Below are 20759 nucleotides of genomic sequence, written 5' to 3'. Positions count from 1 at the left end.
CTTTACTATAGACAGTCCAATAATACCATGTGCAGTAAGTTCTACTTAATTCTGCACATAGATTATTCATAGATATACTCTGCCTGTACATTTTATTAAATCAAACCCCAGAATTATTTTTGTGTCCAAAGCACAGGTGTAAGCAAAGTATATAAATCATACTTCCCTAATTTTTCAGGTTTACAAAGTCAAAGACACATGAAACTCATGCTGGTTACACTTAATTGATGGTAAAATAATTTCTCTGTTTAACATTTTTAAATTTTACTGTTTTACATTTGATATTGTATTGCGATAGGCACTTTTAATTCTGACATTTGCCAGTATAACTGGGTGGCTAATCATCTGAAGTGGACATAACACTTCTCCACTTCAGATTTGTCTTGTCACTTGTCCACAACATTTACCTATAACTTAAATGTATTTTGATGGTGCTTACTTTCTGTTTCCAAGATGATTAACTGCATTTTGGTGATAAAAAAAAAAGAAAAAAATCTGCCAGAATCTGACTCCCCTTGTGTGCATGCCATGAAGTCACTATACGCGGCAGTCAATTACTTTACTGCTCATATGTTTGCTTTGTAAATGCTTAGGCATGAAAGTTTACTTTTCTGAATACTATGTATTTTTTTTTATATTTTGATATATAAAGATTAACACCAAATATGGCCTTATTGTTAATGTTTGTTTGATTATGGGTAAATACTATATGAACAATGAGCTGAAGGAAACTTTTTGTTATTTCAGATAGAAATGACAAATTGTATTGAGTTACTATAGGCCTAATTGGATTCAATAAAATAGCCAAACAAAATGAGTCTCCATGTGAAGCTTTAATGCTGTTTATATGAGGATCTCATACCTGTTCCTTTTTCTGTTTATATCATTATATCATTTTGTCTTTCTTTTACTTGTAGGCTATTATTATTTTAGATTGTATACGTTTTTTTACTATTTGTTGTTGACTACATTTGTATAGCTATGTGTTAGATTAATTGTCATGTTTATTATTTGTCATTTGATAGGCATTTAATAAAAAAGGAAAAAAACAAAATCCTTTACTTTTCATCTATAGTTTCCACACCTGTAATTCCTGTCTGCATTTAGTGTTTCTCTGTGTGTACGTGTGTGAGCGTGCAAATTAATAAATAACAAATGCATACAAATAGGAAGTGAAATGATAAATTCTATGTATTTATGCAGTGACACACATAACATCACTGTAAGTTTTAAACACAGCACCTGCTGAATTTAAAGTGATTAGTGATTAGTTTTTGCAACACTTTCTGGAAAACACTGATCATTATATTTATTATTAAACACCTGTAAAAAAAGAAAAGAAAAAGACACCAAACTTTAACTAAAGTAACGCTAACAGACGAAAAATAAAACAGTCGCACCAAGCTTATAGCACGTGCAAGCGAGGGAGTCAGATTCTGTCAGGGAGTTGAAATTCGGCGACTAGTGTAGTGACGTCATTGCGCGTGCACGCGAGGGGGAGTCGGATTCTGGCAGGGAGTCGAAATTCGGCACAACACCTGGACTCGGTTTCACGAAAGCAGTAGCACATAAATTACCATGGCGATTTATTCTGTGCAGCTAGCCTGCTCCAGACCAGGCTAACAGCCAGGCTTAGTCAATCCTGGTGCCTTCTGTTCAGTCAGCGGTCACGCCGATCAGAAACCAATGTGTTTTGTCAGTTATTCCGTTTTGTCATCTATGTGTTCAGCGCAATTTTATCAGCCTGCATTAAAATACCTCAGATACATATTGGCATTCAGTCAAGTATAGCCTACTATTATTATTGTAACATTATGATGGTGGCCTACCATTATTAACTATAATAATAATTATCCAGATATGGGCATTGTTACTGTTCAATTGTGTTTTTGAAGACTGCTGTTGTTCTAAGTTTGACAGATAGGTCTTTAATAGTCTATTGTATGTGATGAGGGAATTAGAGAAATGGCTGATAAAGAAGCAAAAGTTTTGTCAATCAAGTCAGGCAATATAAGTAGCTCTAAACACATGTTTCGTCCTTCACAATGGCATGCCCATTTTTGGATGACATGATGAAGCACTTATATTGAGAAGGCCTTTCAGACGTGAAAGAGTGTTTCGGGACAGGTCCGACCCATTGGCTTTTCCCGACAATTACCTGCAAGAGCGTTAGGGTAGAGTGGGGGAAAACGCCCCCCTTAAGGAAAATGTGACATTACTGTAAAACAAAACATAAATGTGATTAGAATTGCCATCACAGTTTTGAGTGTCTTTGGCAGGAGTTATTTACCAAATATTAAAATTGCTCAACCTTCATAATTATTATTTTTTTTGTCTGTAGAAAACTCTTCTTAAAAAATCTTCTCTGTTTTAAGCATATCGTTGTCGTGTAAACGCAAGTAACCCTTAATGTCTTTTATCTTCAGCTGATTAGGCTGTGGCTGTGTCTTCTTCTGTTGTTTTAGGGCAGATTGGCAAGCGGATGTAAAAGGTGCATTACCACCACCTACTTATCTGGAGTGTAGAGTGCACATAGTTTTGGAAGAATTGAAATGAATCAATGAGGGGAAAAGAGAAAAAGAAATAAAGAGAAAAGAAAAGAAATAGTAATAATAAAATAAATAATAAGCTTAATAAATAAATATAAAAAGCGACAAATAGATTCTATTCATTTTCCTGTATCTTTTAAATAATATTTCATGAGCTCTTGATTGTTTTGCCTCGTTTCCTAACAATATTTTTTATTGAATTCCCATCAATTCTCATCCATCCCAATTTTTGAATTAACTGTCTTCTCTCCCTTACATATGCAGCACACTAAATAATAATATTCTGCACTGTTTCTGGATCTCCGCATTTGTCACAATTTCCTGTTTCCCTATTTTAAAAAGACTAGTTTATAGTCCCCACCAACACGGCACTGACAATTCAACCAAATACAAAGTATTTATGGAATTTCCGTGTGTGTGTGTGTCTGTGAACAGCTGTAAAACTGTTGGCTAAGTTACAGACACTCATGAAAAACTGATGCTAATTATCTGGGAAGCATTATCTATTCTAACAGCTGTCAAGTTGTCATTGTTTATGTCAAACTAGTTGTGAATTAGTTGTAATATTAAAACAGGAGATCGTGACTTACTCTGTGCTGAAAGTGATGTTCGAGCTCCAGTGGTTTCCTCTGTGTGTGAACGAAACTTTTGGGAGATGTTGTAGCAGAATCACGTGAACAATTCCAGGAAATGCTTTTCTTCATTGGTTGTTGCATTAAATCTTACCCAGATACAATAGTGCTATTTTCTGATTGGCTATTGTGTTGCCCTTTTTCTTTTTTTCATTGGCTGATAAGTGGCAGGCTCAACTAAAGGAGACACGCTTGATTCCTGCCGGTTCCAGTGAGAGCGACACGGCCAGTGACATTTTGGGCACTGCGGCATATTAAATATATTATAAATAGTTTTTCTGCGTGAGAAATACAATGTGTTGTGGGAGTGCGTGACAAAAGACTGAAATGAGTGACTGTCACTCTCAATGCGTGACAATTGAGAGCCCTGTTGAAATATGATATATTTTTTCCTATTTCCATATCTTTTCCTCTCATTTCCAATACACTCCTGAATCTGATAAAGATGACTTCCAGATTCATTATTCCATATCATTTGCCATTTCTTACAGTACTAATTTCAATTGATATCAATCTCTTTATTTCCGATTTGCTTTAAAATATATTAATTTCTATTTGCGGATGATTTATTGCTTTCTTTGCCAGCTGGTTTGCTTCCTCATTTCCATCCACACCCACATGCACTGACACCCAGAGGAAGTACACCAATATCCCTAACTGCCTTTTTCTAAATAGACATTGTAACACTTCAAATATTAAATCTTGCCGAGTTTCAGATTTTCCACTTATTAGGCTAGTTAAAGTAACCATTGAGTCAGTATAGATATCACAGTTCTTGCTGGTTGAACTTCTTCGATCCACTGTAGCACTAATATGATAGCTAGTACTTCGGTAGTAAATACTGACACATGATCAGATATTATTTTTGTAATTTTTGTTTTAAATGTCAGGATGTATACTGCTACTGCTGTTCTACCAGACTCCGGCTCCTTTAATCCATCTGTAAATATTTGTAATACAGAATAATATTCTTGACTAATATATTATTGAACTACTATATCAGTTGGTAGGTTTTTTCCAGAGGGCTATTTCACAAAACCAAGATAGCGGATTAAGCCGGGATTTTCCAGATATCCTGGCTGAATTAAGCTGGGACTCGGTTTCACGAAAGCAGTAGCGCATAAGTTACCATGGCGTTTTATTCTGTGCAGCTAGCCTGCTCCAGACCAGGCTAACAGCCAGGCTTAGTCAATCCTGGTGCCTTATCTGTTCAGTCAGCGGTCACGCCGATCAGAAACCAATGTGTTTTGTCAGTTATTCCGTTTTGTCATCTATGTGTTCAGCGTAATTTTATCAGCCTGCATTAAAATACCTCAGATACATATTGGCATTCAGTCAAGTATAGCCTACTATTATTATTGTAACATTATGATGGTGGCCTACCATTATTAACTATAATAATAATTATCCATATGGGCATTGTTACTATTCAATTTTGTTTTGAAATCTGCTGTTGTTCTAAGTTTGACAGATAGGTCTTTAATAGTCTTTTGTATGTGATGAGGGAATTAGAGAAATGGCTGATAAAGAAGCAAAAGTTTTGTCAATCAAGTCAGGCAATATAAGTAGCTCTAAACACATGTTTCGTCCTTCACAATGGCATGCCCATTTTTGGATGACATGATGAAGCACTTATATTGAGAAGGCCTTTCAGACGTGAAAGAGTGTTTCGGGACAGGTCCGACCCATTGGCTTTTCCCGACAATTACCTGCAAGAGCGTTAGGGTAGAGTGGGGGGAAACGCCCCCCTTAATTGACATTACTGTAAAACAAAACATAAATGTGACTAGAATTGCCATCCCAGTTTTGAGTGTCTTTGGCAGGAGTTTTTACCAAATATTAAAATTGCTCAACCTTCATAATTATTATTTTTTTGACTGAAAATATGGGGTGGGGTAAAATGCCCCCTTTCTTACCAACCAGTTTCCTTCATAGATCAACAGCAAAATGAACATAATTTTTAATCTCTAAAAGTAAAAGGCAAGTAATGCAACAACATAATTAATATTTATTTCAGGAATGTACAAAACAGCCAAATTTATAACATTTGAATATTTTGATTTCTACACGAGGCCTAGAATTGATGTAGTATTTGTTCATCACTATCATCAAGAAAAACAGAAAACCCTAAATAAATATTAAACATAAATTAGTATATTATTAGTGAAATATATTACATAAATGCATTACAAGTCACTGTGTTTTATCATTGGGTCACCTAACCACCTTCCATCATTGCATTCACCAAGCTAGCTAATGCTCAATTTTTTCATGTTTTGTTCAAATATTTTGATTTTACCGCCTAGTTATACTGCATTAAAGTGTAAAATAAAGACTTTGATGAACAGAAATATGTTACTGTAGTAATTATGATTTTTTATAATTCTAAAAATCATAAAGAGAAACTATGCCCCTTGGGGGGCGTTTTCCCCCACTCTACCCTACTGCTTTTCTGGGGATGGAATCTGCTACCATGTGCAGACTGTTGGGTCCCAAAATTTTATCAGACACTTTTCCAGTTTTTTCATACATATTTTACAATAATTCATACGAATTTGTACGAGTGTGGTCATAATATTTAGATTCCTCATAAAATGCATATGGATCGCTGTGAGATCGGATTGATCTATACACAGTTTTTACCTCAATTACATCAGAAGTAACTGTAATTAAATTACAGATGAATGAAGAGTAGTTTACATTTTCAAGGAAAAGTAATGAAATCACAGTAACTAATTACTTAGTAATTAGTTACACCCAACACTGGAAGTATGGCGCACGTAACTTATCCATTGTAGCATCAATGAATCTGTGATGGACTGTGTGGTCTGTTGAAGAAAGCTGTCGGCTCCCACTTATCTGAATTACTTACACCTGGCTTGACATAGCCGCTCCTCCTGAGCCTGGTTTGGCCTTTGTGAAACTGATAAAGCCAGGATGCACTGATCACACTAGGTCAAGCCCAGCTTTATCTCTTATCCTAGATTTCTAAATTCTGCTTTTGTGAAACAGCCCTCTGGTTTATTACTTTATGTATTTGTAAAGCTATCAGTGGCATAGGAAACATCCAAGGGGGATTTGCCGGTATAGGAACAGTGGGGGCTATTACATGGTCTATCAATCCCAAGCGGTTTGCCTCCTTCCTTCCTACCCATCCAAAACTTGCTATTTCTTTGTATTCATATTCCCAACAACCTTTCAGAAGTACTCTAACTGGATGGTTTTCCAGGTGTCACTTTACACTAGACCAGTTACTCATCCTACATTGTTCTAGCGGCAGTTCTCCCAATTCATCTAGATTCTACCGGAGATGATCTAAATGCTCCACAACAAATAGCCTATGCAAAGCCTGATTTTGTATTACCTCTATCTTTTAAGTAAGGATTTGTTTGCAGAACTGTAAACCACACTACCATAGTCTATGTTTGACCTGATCACTGCATAATCAATTATTTTCAGTGACTGACAGCTTGCCCCGCAATCTGCTCCTGACAATCAACCTGAATACATTTATTTCTTTTTTGCATTTTTCTTTAAATTTCTGAATATGAACTCCAAAATGACATTTATAATCCATTCACATACCCAGATATCTCACCACTTTCACTTGTTCCAGCTGATGACCGTACATTTTGATATTCATTTGATATTTTTCTTATTGGAAAAGCATATTACTTGCGTTTTGCCACAGAAAACCTAAAACCCCAGCTATTTGCCCCTTTCTCCACCTCATTCACTGCATTTTGTATTTTATATTCTACAAATAGAATTTTTATTTTTATTTTCCATAATGCTCCGTCATCCGCATACAATGATCTTCCTATTCCAGTATCAATTATATGAAAAATGTCATAAATCATTAAGTTAAAAAGAATAGGGCTGCTCACACTTCCCTGGAGTTCCATTCTCAATTTGTAGAATCCGAGAATATTCAGACCCAACTCTATACTTGAATCGTTCTTCCAAACAAGAAAATCGAAATCCAGTTATACAATTTTTCCCTCAATTCCCAAACTTTCCAGTTTCATTAACAACCCCTATTTCCACAACATATCATAAGCCTTTTCTACATCAAAAAAGACTCCCACCAAGATTTCTTTGTTAATTTGAGCTTTTCGAATGTCAGCTTCCAAACTCAAAATTGGGTCTATCGTATTTCACCCTTTTCTAAATCCACTTTGATATTCTGACAAAATGTTTCTACTTTCAATTTCATAAGTCAACCTGTTCATTACCATCCGTTCCATAAATTTACATAAATTTGATGTCGGTGCAATAGGTCTAAAATGTATTGGCTGAGAATGGTCTTTTTGGCACTATGACCCCATGCTTCCAATCCACTGGTATATTCCCTGTCTCCCATATGTTGCTTTAAAATCACAACCAGTGATAACTGTGACAATTGTTTAATCATCTCATTACAAATATAATCCTTGCATGTAGACGTATGTTTAATCCCTACCAGTGCTCTCTTTAACTCATACAAACTAAATTTTAAGTCTAACCTCCTTCCTGATTGATTCTTCTTTCATGTGAACATTCTCCTTAACTTTCTGTTCCCTATATTTCCTCAAATTATCTGAGATATTTTCATTGCTATGCACCTTTACAAATGCCTCCACTAACATCTCTGCTTTATCAGTTTCGTATTGCAATTTTTAAATTTTTAACTAAGACTGGAATATAATTTTTTCTCAGAATCCCTCTCATCTTCCTAATCATATTCCAAACATAATTTATTTCAATTTCTTCCCCAATTCTGTTACAAAATGTTCTCCAGAACGTTCCTTTTGCTACTGTACTTCTCTCCTCGCCATTGCCTGAGCTCTCTTAAAATTAATGTAATCATTAAACACTAATGATTTTCTGCCTTACTACAATCTCCACCATGGGACTGCTTTTCTTCTGCTTATAGTTTTCTTTTTACCAATTACTTCCCCTGCCGTAATTCTTAACACTTCACTAATTTTCTTACTTAACTCTTCAATGTCTTCAATATCTACCATTTCACTCATATTATTATTACACAATTATTTTAAAAAAACTCCCAATTGGCTGCAAATTTCCACCTTTGAATTCTCTCCACCAAGGTTTGAACAATATCCAACCCAATTTGAGTACTTTGTACCAAGTACTTTGTTTACATACATTCCATTCACATTTTCTAGATTGTCAGACACTAGAGTAACATATAAAGCTGATTTTCATCATCTATTGATACACATCTGTAATATCTCATAATACCATTATTAATACAAACTAACTGTCCCCAATCTAGCATTTCTTCCACTATCAGCCCGTTTTAACACTCCCCCATAATGCATTATGCGCATTGAAATCACCACACCATACTACTTCTGATTTGTATTACCTCTTATATTTTCCATTACTTTCCTTCTTAACTTTTCACATAGATTGTAAATATGTACTACTTTAATATTTTGATTCTTTTCCAAAACTTCCATCACCTCTTTATCCACACTCATTTCTACATTCCTTTATCCCACACCTTGTTATATAAAGGTAGCTACCCCACATCGATTACCTTGTTTCCTATCTTTCCATATCTCCGTAAAACAAAATTTAACTGAGGTTTGAGCCATGTTTCTTGTATACATATTATGTCAGGACAGGTCATTTATCTAAATCCGAGATTTTTTTTTTTTTTAAACTCTTGCCCATTAGCTATTAAGCTTCTCACATTCCACTGTAATATTAAAAGCACCATTATGAGCCACCACCTCCTGTTTGAGTATTTGTTGTTTGCATCTTTAACTTCTCATTAATCATTTCCACAGAAATATCCTCGATCTCTAGATATTTTTCGGATGCTTTGATTATTATTCTGATTCTTTCTGTCCGTTTTTCAGTTTGCGCTGAACAATTCACTACTTCAGCTTACAAATTTACAAATGCTACATGGTCCTTAATCATAAAAATCCCAATCATGATGGTCTATGAAAAATACACATTTTATTATATTTTTATTATAGTACATGATCAGGATTTTACCACCTCTGTCTTGTTTTGTGCCAGAAAAAAACCCTGCTTGGTAGCTTCAAAAGCTGTTAAAATGAACAAAATGACTTCTTACAAATATTTCTGAAACAGATTCCAATATAAATACTCTTTTGAGAGTAAGATAATGTGCCACAACTTGACCATTTCATTGTATTTTTGGTACTCAGACAAGAATGATCCTTTCCATGCAATTGTTTTGATAGAGGGAATTGAAACACATTTGTAGTTTTCAACAATATTTATTTTTCAGACATTCCTCTTTAAATACAATAAGTTAGTGATGGGAAACCGAGGCTTTCTGAAGCAGTTGAGGCTTTCATAAAATTGTGCCAAAAAAAAAGGTTCATTAGGCTACTCTAAGCATTTTAACACAATGCGCATTAGATCCTCAACAATCCCCACGAGTAGGCTACATCTTAAATCCAAGGGTGGTCGTGCTTTTGCTGTCGCTGGTCGAGATTATGGAACTATCTACCTTTTTTTTGTTAGATCTTCCCCAACATTAAATATTTTTAGGTTTCGTCTGAAGTCTCACCTGTTCTCTCCTGCATATTAAATCAAGCTTTATTGTTTATTGTGTTTTGTTCTCGATCATTTTTTATGTCGAGTTTTGTTCAAGAGCTGTGGTGAAATGTGATGACTGCATTATTGGTCTTTGGGGATGATATCAGCGGGATTGAGAAGACTCTAGGTAATTAATTAAATAGAATTAGCAAGTGGCTTATAGACAACAGGCTTTCAATACATCTGGGAAAAACTGAGTCCATTTTATTTGGAACAAAAAGGAAGCTGTCTAGAACAAATGTACTTAGCCTAAGGTCACCTGTAATGGCACTGAAATAGTGTCTCAGAAAAGTCTCACATACTGTACCTGGGGTTAACATCAGAGCAGTCATTAACCTGTAAATATAATGCTTACAAAATATTATCCAAGTGTGCCGGTAAACTGAAATTCCTGTATCGCAGAAAAAAGGATCTAGATTTTTCTATAAAAAAATTATTGTATCACTGAATCAATATCATTTCACTGAATCAATATCATTTTGAATATGCATGTTCTGCTTGGTACTGTGGATTATCAGTTAAACTTAAAAACAGACTGCAAGTGATGCAAAATAATGTTATGCGCTACCATACAAGCAAACACCATACAGACCCGAACACCATACAAGCGTGAAAACAAAAAAAAGTATTAGCTGGTGCGTGTCCCACACTTAATTTTGACCATTGGAAATGTGTACAATATACCAATTTACTCACTAAACCACATTAAGATCTCCATATTTCTGGGATTTAACCATACAGAGCCTGTAAAATTAAGATTACAAAAGAAAGGTTTAAGATCCAAAATCTAAAAGGAAGTATTAAGAAGTCTATAATTCTTATTGTAAGTTATAGGTATGCAAACATCGGAAAAAGGAAAACCATGAAAGTGCTTCTCCCCTTTTTTAAATTTGTCACTGTTGGTATGTAATGCAACAAAGATTGCTAAAGTCAACAGATTTCACTAACAGACCTACCAATCTCTGTGTAAAAAAATAAAAATTATGCTGCCATCTATTTAAAGTTATTTTTTACTAGTCTCTGTTGTCTCAGAAACTCGGGTGAAAATTGTCATAGTCATAAAAAATAGTGGGTTACTCAGTAAATATACATTCATGACATTTAATATTTTGTCTTCAGTCACGATTTATCTTTGTCTTTCTTCAGGAAAAAAAACAGCAAATCCAAAAAATGTAGAAGTCGAAGTTTCTGATATTTGGCTGACTTGGAACGGAATGACCCTGTAATGCTAACTATGGCGGCAGTTTGAGCCAGAGTCCGGCAATGACAGTCAAGAAAAACGAGCTGATAAACCCTAACTTTCATCAACTGCTGTCACAAATCACAACAGACTCGGACTGACTGGTTTTTAAAATGTAAATTAATAAAATGTTCTGGTAGACCCCATAAACCAAACAATGAACCTGTAAATGAGCATGATAGGGGCCCTTTAATTGGTCAAAGTGTGCTTATTGTGCAAGTCTGATCTGAAATGCTTAAATCTGTTCACTAACATCTCTAGCAGTGTTACATGAGTTTAATCTCTGAGAAACTGTTTCTGTTTGTTCTGCAGGAGTGTTTGTTGCTGAAGCAGATGAAGTGAAGACAGTGTCAGTGATGGAGGGAGATTCTGTCTCTCTGAACTCTGGTCTTACTGAAACACAGGAAATAATTCTGATTCTGTGGAGGTTTGGAGAGTCAGGTTCCGCTATTGCTCAAATCAATAGAAAGGATATCTCATATCCCAGTCACATTGACGTATTTAGAGGCAAACTGCTGCTGGATCAGACGGGATCTCTGACCATCAATAACATGAGAACCAAACACTCTGGACTTTATAAACTAGAGATAAACCTCAAATCTGGGTCCTCACGTATGACATTCAATGTTACTGTCTCTGGTGAGAATACTTTTACTATCGATAACTATAGTTAGTTAATATCTAACTGTTAGATGTTTTCATTTTTTGTTTTGTTTTATGAATTAAACTGAATTAAGCTGAGATTTCACCAGCAAATATTACTTATGTGTTCAACAGTCTTACAGAATTGTAACTGAATTGTAATCATGCTGTTGTTCTGGATATCTCACACATATGATCAGCATGATGGCGAGTGTGATACTGCTAATAAACTATAGTTTTAGAAATAAAATCATATTGATTGACTTACATTTTACACACAATGTGGTCGGATATTTTTAGTTTGATTCCATTGGTAATAGTTTTGAAATAATTCAAAGCAGGATCAATTGTATAGAATTATACATTGTAATCTACTGAACACATTCAATTGTAGTGTTTCAAATAGTGAAATGTTCCTGTGCTCTTATGTGAAACGACACATCATTAGTCAACCAAAAGTAACTGTTGTACATGCTATTGTTATACAATCTGCAAATGCCTTGTGTATTAACCATATAAACTGATATTCTAGTGCCAGTCACAGTGTTCAACATGTTTAATCTGTGTGTCTGTGAATCTGTTTCTTGCAGAGTTTTCATCTGTTGTTGATGTTGGTAAAGTTGAAATGAAGAGTGTGTCAGTGATGGAGGGAAACTCTGTCACTCTTCAGACTGATGTTACTGAAACACACAGAGATGAGCTGATAGTGTGGAGGTTTGGAGATGAAGGAAAACTCATAGCTAAATATGATGTAGTCAAGAGCTCACCATTACTCGACACTGATGGGAGATTCAGAGGCAGACTACAGCTGGATCATCAGACGGGATCTCTGACCATCACACACACCAAAACCACAGACTCTGGATTTTATACAGTGAAGATCAGCAGCAACAAACAGACGTTATTCAAGAGATTCAGTGTTGCTGTCAGTGGTGAGTAACTCGAGTCTTATGAAGGATTTTTTTATCAGTTGTCTATAAATAATTCAGATGACACTATAATTAATATTAAATGTTATTTTAATGTTTATATGAAATTATCACAGTCTTTGGCATATATTCACTCACTATATACCCAGATCTACACTCAGGTTATATAGTGCTGATGTTTATAGTGTGTGTTATAGATCAGACACATTCACACTAATGTCTGTCTTTATCATTACAGTATCAGATCTACACTCAGGTTATATAGTGCTGATGTTTATAGTGTGTGTTATAGATCAGACACACTCACACTAATGTCTGTCTTTATCATTACAGTATCAGATCTACACTCAGGTTATATAGAGCTGATGTTTATAGTGTGTGTTATAGATCAGACACATTCACACTAATGTCTGTCTTTATCATTACAGTATCAGATCTTCACTCAGGTTATATAGTGCTGATGTTTATAGTGTGTGTTATAGATTAGACACATTCACACTAATGTCTGTCTTTATCATTGCAGCACCAGGTCTGTCTTCAGGAGCTGTAGCAGGAATAGTTATTGTTGTTCTGCTGTTGTTCGCTGCTGCTGCTGCTGGTGCTGTTGGTCTGATTTACCATCGCCGACAGATCTCTGAACTAGAAAGACAAAAGGGTAAGTATTACAGCTGATATAGCAAGAGCATTGGGTTGGCTCTGTACTGCAATTTTTGCTTCTGTACGATACCAGAATATAATATTGATACTAAATCGATACCATAGGTGACAAATGACCAGCCTCAAAAGAACTGAAAACTTTTTATTATGAACACTGAATGAAATTCTGCACTAACAAATATATTGCTTGTAAACAAGATAAATAGCACAGTGCTCAGTAGTTTGTATATCACATTGTACAAAAAAAAATCTATGCAAGTTAAATCCGCAACAACTATGTTATGTCTTCTTGCATCCTTGTAGTTGCTTTTATATTTCAAGTAATGTTAATACTTGTTAATATGCTAAACATGTATCAACATATTTATAAATTATTATTGAACTTGATTAATAAATTATATAATATTCTTAAGTCAAGTTTCCTAATTAATGTTGACAAATGTAGCTTTATGTAAAATGCTATTCATATCAGTTATAATCATATTATTTTTAATACCAAAATTAATATTACTAATATCTGTATACATTTAAGCGAATTCCATTAATATTTCATTGTTCAAAATTAAACGCAAGTGCAAATATGACGAGACCTAAACATCATTGATTCTAGCGTGTCACACATGTTTGAGCTTCTGTTTACTGGAACATTACACGCTCAGATTGATGTGTGTTGATCAGTGTTGTGAATAGAAGTGTAAATGAAATTGAAAGATGCTCTCAACTGTTGATCTATTAACTTTTTGAACAAATTAGGATTAGCAAGTGAAAGATTTGATGTGTTGATCCTCATGTTGTTTCTTTACAGCCACCATCACCATTCAAAAGTTTGATTTAAAAATAAATAAATAAATAAATAAATAAAAGCACTAGCAAGAATGCATTAAATTAATCAAAGGTGACAGTAAATACATTTTTAATTTTGGTGTGGAGAATGAATGGAGACAAGGATCTTATCGTAGCATTTATTGAAACAAACCAGATGAAGGTTAACCAGACAATCCTAAATGAGAGAGAAAAACCATAAACGAGACAACTCTAAATGTACCAAAGATAACGCCTGACCACAACAGACTGAATCCGAGGGATATTCAAGCACAGGATACTGATCAACTAAACTAGAAACTTGTGGAGGACTGTGATCAGGAACCACTAAAATAAAATGTATGAGAAAACATGTGAAGTGATTCAGTACACATCAAAATACGAGTCTTTAAACAAAAACAGAGAATTTAGCAGTAGAGAAACAACTATTCTTCTGTTCTTCTGAACTTTATATTTATAAAAGAATCCTGAAAAAAAATGCATCACGCTTTAAATAAAAATAGCAACACAACTTTAACATTATTAATAATTATAAATGTTTCTTGAGCAGCAAATCATCATATTAGAGTGATTTCTGAAGGATCATGTGACACTGAAGACTGGAGTTATGATGCTAAAATACAGCTTTGATCAGAGGATAATATTTCACAATATTACAATCTTACATCAATTTTTTGAACAGTAGTGTATACAATAAACAATAGATTTGATTCGTCTTTCCAATATATATGTGTGTGTGTGTGTATATATATATATATATATATATATATATATATATATATGTGTGTGTGTGTGTGTGTGTGTGTGTGTGTATATATGTAAGCAATAAGGTACGAGAGGCTGTGCTGTATCGTGAATAAGTAACGGCTGAAGGGTGTTGTTAGGCACGACGCGAAGCGGAGTACCTTATTGCTTCTATAAAACGGTTGCCACACAATATTAAAGTAAAAAAGCAATGTATTAGTGCAACTTTCTTGAAGTAAAATCACTAAAAGCCGTCCTTCCGCCGTCCTGAACAGCAACAACGTTCCAATGCATGAAAGCTCAAACAAAAACAACATAGAACCGCAGTGTTGCGCAGCGATCAATAGAACCGTTGGGTGAAGCGGTCATAGCCGTGTTTTATCGTGAATAAAGCACAGCTCTTGACCAATCAGAATCAAGGATTCGAACTAACCGTTTTATATATATATATATATATATATATATATATATATACAGTGCTCTCCACAATTATTGGCACCCTTGTTTAAGATGTGGTCGAGGACTTTTAAAAATTCTCCCTTTTTTTTAAACCACATAGAACCCAAATGCAAAAAAAGAGAAAAATCCAACCTTTTATTTAAGTACATTACTTTGGTGGTTAAAATTTTTTTTTAAATTTAGAAAAAGAAAAACTTCAAATCATGTGTCCCACAATTATTGGCACCCCTAACAATTCCGCTGAAAAATGTAATTGATTTTTAAAAAAATATATTTTCTGTAGTTGCTAATGTTGGTCAGGATATCTAGGAACTTTTAATTAGTAATTCATGACTTCCTATTTCCCTGGGTTATAAATATGACATGACTGTCACGACCTCTCATAAAATAAGCAAGAGCTCAGAGAAAAGAGAGGCTACGTAACATAAAAAAAGAATGCGCAAACGACCAGACCTATTTAACCCGGTTTATTTACTTACAACAGACGTCACAAAGAACATACCAAACACTGGACAAACTGAAATTAACAGACGACAACTAATAAATAAAAAGAAAAGAAACAAAGAAACTAAAAAGAGACTAAGGAAACAGTTGTTTGCTGGCTGGCCCACAAGATCTGTCGCTGCTGTGTTCTTTCTCCTCCTCGTTGACGCTTATATAACTCAGCTCTGTCAATCAGCCGCTCAAATCACGAACAGGTGCGTCCGCCTAAGAGAGAGAAAGAGCGTATATACGCTCCAAAGAGAGAGCAACGCCAAGAACAAGAAAAAAGGAGGGACCAAACAAAGAAAACACAGACACTGATCGTAACAATGACACAGAGGCCTAATTCTCTTACCCATTTGTCAACATGGCAAAGACAAGAGAACACACCATTCAAGTAAGGCAGATGTGTGTTGACCTTTATAAGTCAGGCAATGGCTACAAAAAAAAATAGCCACTCACCTTATATTGCCCGTATCTAAAGTTAGAGGAATCATTAAGAAGTTTAAAACAACTGGAACAGTGACAAACAAGGCTGAAAGAGGTCCCAAGTTTATCTTGCCACAACGCACAGTGAGGAGGATGCTAAGAAAAGTGAAAAAAAGTCCTAAGCTCACTGTCACAGAATTGCATCAAATAGTGGCATCTTGGGGTCACAAAATCTCCAAAACAACCATCAGACGTTCTCTACATGCCAACAAGATGTTTGGGAGGCATGCTAGGAAAAAGCCTTTTCTCACTAACACTGACAAACGTAAACGTCTGGAGTTTGCCAAGCGGCACTGGGACTTCATCTGGCATCGTGTGCTTTGGTCGGATGAGACTAAGATTGAGCTTTTTGGCAACAAACACTCTAAGTGGATCTGGTGTAAAACAAAAGATGTGTATGCCGAAAAGTACCTCATGCCCACCGTGAAGTATGGTGGAGGATCTGTGATGCTGTGGGCCTGTTTCTCTTCCAAAGGCCCTGGAAACCTTGTTAGGGTGCATGGCATTATGAACGCTTTGAACTACCAGGACATTTTAAATAAAAACCTGATGGCCTCTGCCAGAAAGCTGAAGATGGGTCGTCATTGGGTCTTTCAGCAGGATAATGATCCAAAACGTGTGGCAAAATCTACACAAAAATGGTTCAGTCACAAACTCAAGGTCCTCCCATGGCCATCTCAGTCCCCAGACCTCAATCCAATCGAAAACCTGTGGGGTGAGCTAAAGAGGAGAGTGCACAAGAGAGGGCCCAGGATACTGGATGATCTAGAAAGATTTTGCAAAGAAGAATGGTCAAAGATCCCTCTCTCTGTGTTCTTCAATCTTGTGAAATGTTATAGGAGGAGATTAAGTGCTGTCTTGTTGGCAAAAGGGGGTTGTACAAAGTATTAACATCAGGGGTGCCAATAATTGTGGGACACATGATTTGAAGTTTTTCTTTTTTTAATTTAAAAAAAAAAAAATTTTACCACCAAAGTAATGTACTTAAATAAAAGGTTGGATTTTTCTCTTTTTTTGCATTTGGATTCTATGTTGTTTAAAAATGGGGAGAATTTTTAGAAGTCCTCGACCACATCTTAAACAGGGGTGCCAATAATTGTGGAGGGCACTGTATATATATATATATATATATATATATGTTTTTGAAAGAAGTCTTTTCTCACCAAGGCTTTTGCTATTCACGGCTACCTGAACTAATATTAAAAATGTATAATTTTACATTAATTAAGATTAATAAATGCTGTGGGAAGAATTGTTTCACGCTAACTATGGCAGTAACTCTAATTAACACATGCAATTATTGTAACTTATTGTAAATTGTTATTCATAATTTGGTTTAAAAAGGTATCTACGTGATAAACTGATTATTACAGTAGATGTGATGAGCACATGTGAAGAATCACACAGTATCTTCTCTGTGTTTCTGACATGTTCATCTGCAAATTCACTTATATTCTCCTCATTTCTCTGTTTCTATGTGTTCCTGTGACATGAAGTGAAGCCAGTGTCTGTGTCTGAAGGAGTACCTGTCACTCTAAACACTGGTGTTACTGAAATACATCTCATAGAGTGGAGATTTGGAGATAGAGGGTCTCTCATTGCTGAAATCAGAAGAGGGGTCGTTTTTATATATGATACTGGTCTTGATGAGAGATTCATAGACAAACTGAAGCTGGACGAGAAGACTGGATCTCTGACCATCATGGACACCACAAACACACACTCTGGACTTTATGAACTAAAGATCAGCCAAGACAGTAAAATCACATACAAGAAGTTCAATGTTTCCATCTGTGGTGAGTAGTTTACATTTAACATCTTTATTCTGAAACCTGCCCCCCACATTCAGCATTACAAAGTGATATTTTATCTACATCACTTTTGCACCCACAGTTAATGTTGAAATAATCTTGAACAAAAACATCTATGGTAATGCTATTGAATCAACATACACTATGATTGATTCTACATCACCGATACTGAATCAATATTGAAATTAACAAAAATAATCAATGGTAATATTGTTGAATCAACATTACACAATGATGTTGAACCTACATCACTGCTGTTGAATTAACACAAAATAATCTTTGGTAATATGGTTTGATCAATGTTACTAATGATTCTAAATAGGGCTGGGCGGTATGTCCAAAAAAATCATATCTCGGTATTTTTTGGTTAAATGGCAATATACGATATCTCGGTACTTTCTACGTTTTTCTATTTGGATAAAGAAAATCTGTATTTATTTAAAAAAAAATGTTCACATCCTGCTCAATGATTTCCAAATGATGTTGATATTGAAGGATATGGAAACAAATATAGTTAATGTAATGTATGGCTATGCAATATATTATGGGCCAAAAGGTGGTTAAAATCACATTACATTGTAACATAGTAACATTACGAACTAAAAACAAATATAATGCTTTTGTTTTTAAAATGACTAAAGGCTAAACTAAAAATGAAAATAAAAACAAAAGCACAAACTAATTATATTAAACTTGATTACCCCATTATAATGGTCACTTTCATAAAAATATGCTAGGTAAAAAAACTCCACATATGGCACACTTATTATCTCCATCAACAAATATTTTAGCAATAGTCTATGTATATTTTAGTCAGATTTATTGCGCTACTATTCTACTGTGCTCGTCTGTTTGGCGAGAATGCGCACAGCGGCGCTCATTAACGGAAGCTTGAATTTTAGCGGAGATTCACTTGCAGAAGCTCGTCCTCTCCTGACAGTGAAATGGACATATTTGTTTGATTTTCTAACATTTACAGATGGAGAATATACCTGTGAAATGCAAGTTAAGCACTGAGAAAAGCACCACATCTCAAACGCATTAAACAGTGCAAGTATTTATCCGTCAGTCAGTAACAGTATCTGTCAGAGCATCTGAGAGGGCAAGCTGCTTTAAACTTGTTAACTATATCTTACCAGTTATTTTAAAGCCCTTAATATAAGCTTGTGTCATGTTTAGGGCAAATTGTAGGCTACCATGAACTTTCATTGCAGCAGCTCACACTGCGTCCTCCGCTATTTTTCAGATGTGCTCGTATCAAACTACTGTATCGATATAAATGGTATTGCCTCATTCCATATCGTGGGGATAAAAAATATCGATATATTGTACAAACTCGATATACCGCCCAGCCCTAATTCTAAATACATTTTGTTGAAACTACAACTGAAAAGGAATGTCAAACAATGTTGCCATCTGAGGTACCAAGTTAATGTTTCAACTACACTTTAATGGTGCGTCAACAAATTCCTGACCATTTCAAAATTTGGCGAAAACCTTTTAAAATAAATGATACCTTTCCAGCAGTTGAGTCAATTTATTTTATTCAATCAATCAATGACCAAAAATATATTAAAAGATCATTTTTTTAAAGAAAGGGGGAGAAAAAGGATAAAAGCATTTCAACCTTTAAAAATAGATTTGGCTTCAGAAGTCAGAAGTCTGATGTCATAACTACAGGTGGTCCAACAGTTCAGGTTTTTGCAAATCTGTCTTACATCTGTCTTACATCTGACTACACTTCTGCCTCTTATCCTTTGGGTTCTCTGAAATCTGAAAAAGAAAACATGATGTTACTCGAAAACAAGTTAATTCAGTTGTCATACATAGTCAGTCACATTCAAGAATGTTAATATACTAAACAAAATATGATTCACTTTTTAAAAAAAGTTGCTGAAAACAAAATATCCAAAACTAATCAACGAAATCTTGTTTAAACATTCATATTTAGTTTGTAACATATCGTGTTTATGCGAGTGTGAGATGTTCTGTTCAGCTGTAGTAAACATTTCATAAAAACATTTAATTTCATACACAATTCATATACGCGCAATTCATATTTAAACAGTCTTTTTATGGTTTACAGGCACTATTCCATATCTTGATTAGAACAAAGCACTTAAGAATAAACTTACTATTCACATCAGCTTGATCCGTTGCTCCTCAAAATGAAACCAGCACTTCTGAGGTAAATGTTCCAGGATTATTATGATAGTATTAGTCCTCACAGCGTAGCAAGACAAGATGAAGTACGATTCTTATTAAACTTGATGGTTTTTATCCAGCTGATGTTTGCATGGCTTGCCTCTGATCATGTGCGTTTGAATAGCGTGCGCTCTCCGTGGGCGTGTCACATTTACAGATAATGAGGTCTAATGAGCTGAAAAGAAAAAGACTGACATCCTCTCTTTTTATGCGGATTACATAAACTGAGAATATTTGTTTTTTATATAACGTTAAATTACTTCATTTAAAAGAAGAAAATTAAAGCTTCATGAAGAAAAATCTCTCGTATCTGTGTCACAAGTATTCGCTGAGTTAGTTCATTTTCGGACGCGTTTTAGAATTGACTTCACTGACAGAGAGAAGGCAAAACTCGCATCGTGTTTATTTTTCTTTATTTGACAAAAAGCACAACACTATATTTTTTGGGTATACTCACAATAAAAACAAAGACACTTAACAGAATTGAATGATGTAAAACACTTATATGCAAG

General features: G+C 34.9%; 2 protein-coding genes across 2 annotated transcripts in view; both read left to right on the top strand.

The window, feature by feature from the left end:
* LOC120474283 (titin) overlaps window positions 1-20759 on the top strand; it is a 164302-nt gene that overhangs the window by 1026 nt on the left and 142517 nt on the right. Inside the window, exon 2 of the mRNA XM_089120568.1 lies at window positions 11319-11645. Coding sequence (XP_088976694.1) covers window positions 11319-11645 — 327 coding nt within the window. The remainder of the gene's footprint in view (window positions 1-11318; window positions 11646-20759) is intronic.
* LOC120475640 (uncharacterized) overlaps window positions 1-20759 on the top strand; it is a 121897-nt gene that overhangs the window by 87372 nt on the left and 13766 nt on the right. The window contains exons 4-5 of the mRNA XM_089120634.1: window positions 13101-13232; window positions 17728-18027. Of these exons, the coding sequence (XP_088976760.1) occupies window positions 13101-13232; window positions 17728-18027 (432 nt within the window). The remainder of the gene's footprint in view (window positions 1-13100; window positions 13233-17727; window positions 18028-20759) is intronic.

The sequence above is a fragment of the Pimephales promelas genome, chromosome 2, assembly GCF_988280905.1.
Source record: "Pimephales promelas chromosome 2, fPimPro1.hap1.1, whole genome shotgun sequence".
Taxonomy (NCBI): Eukaryota; Metazoa; Chordata; class Actinopteri; order Cypriniformes; family Leuciscidae; genus Pimephales; species Pimephales promelas.
This window is presented reverse-complemented; position numbering and strand designations above follow the sequence as displayed.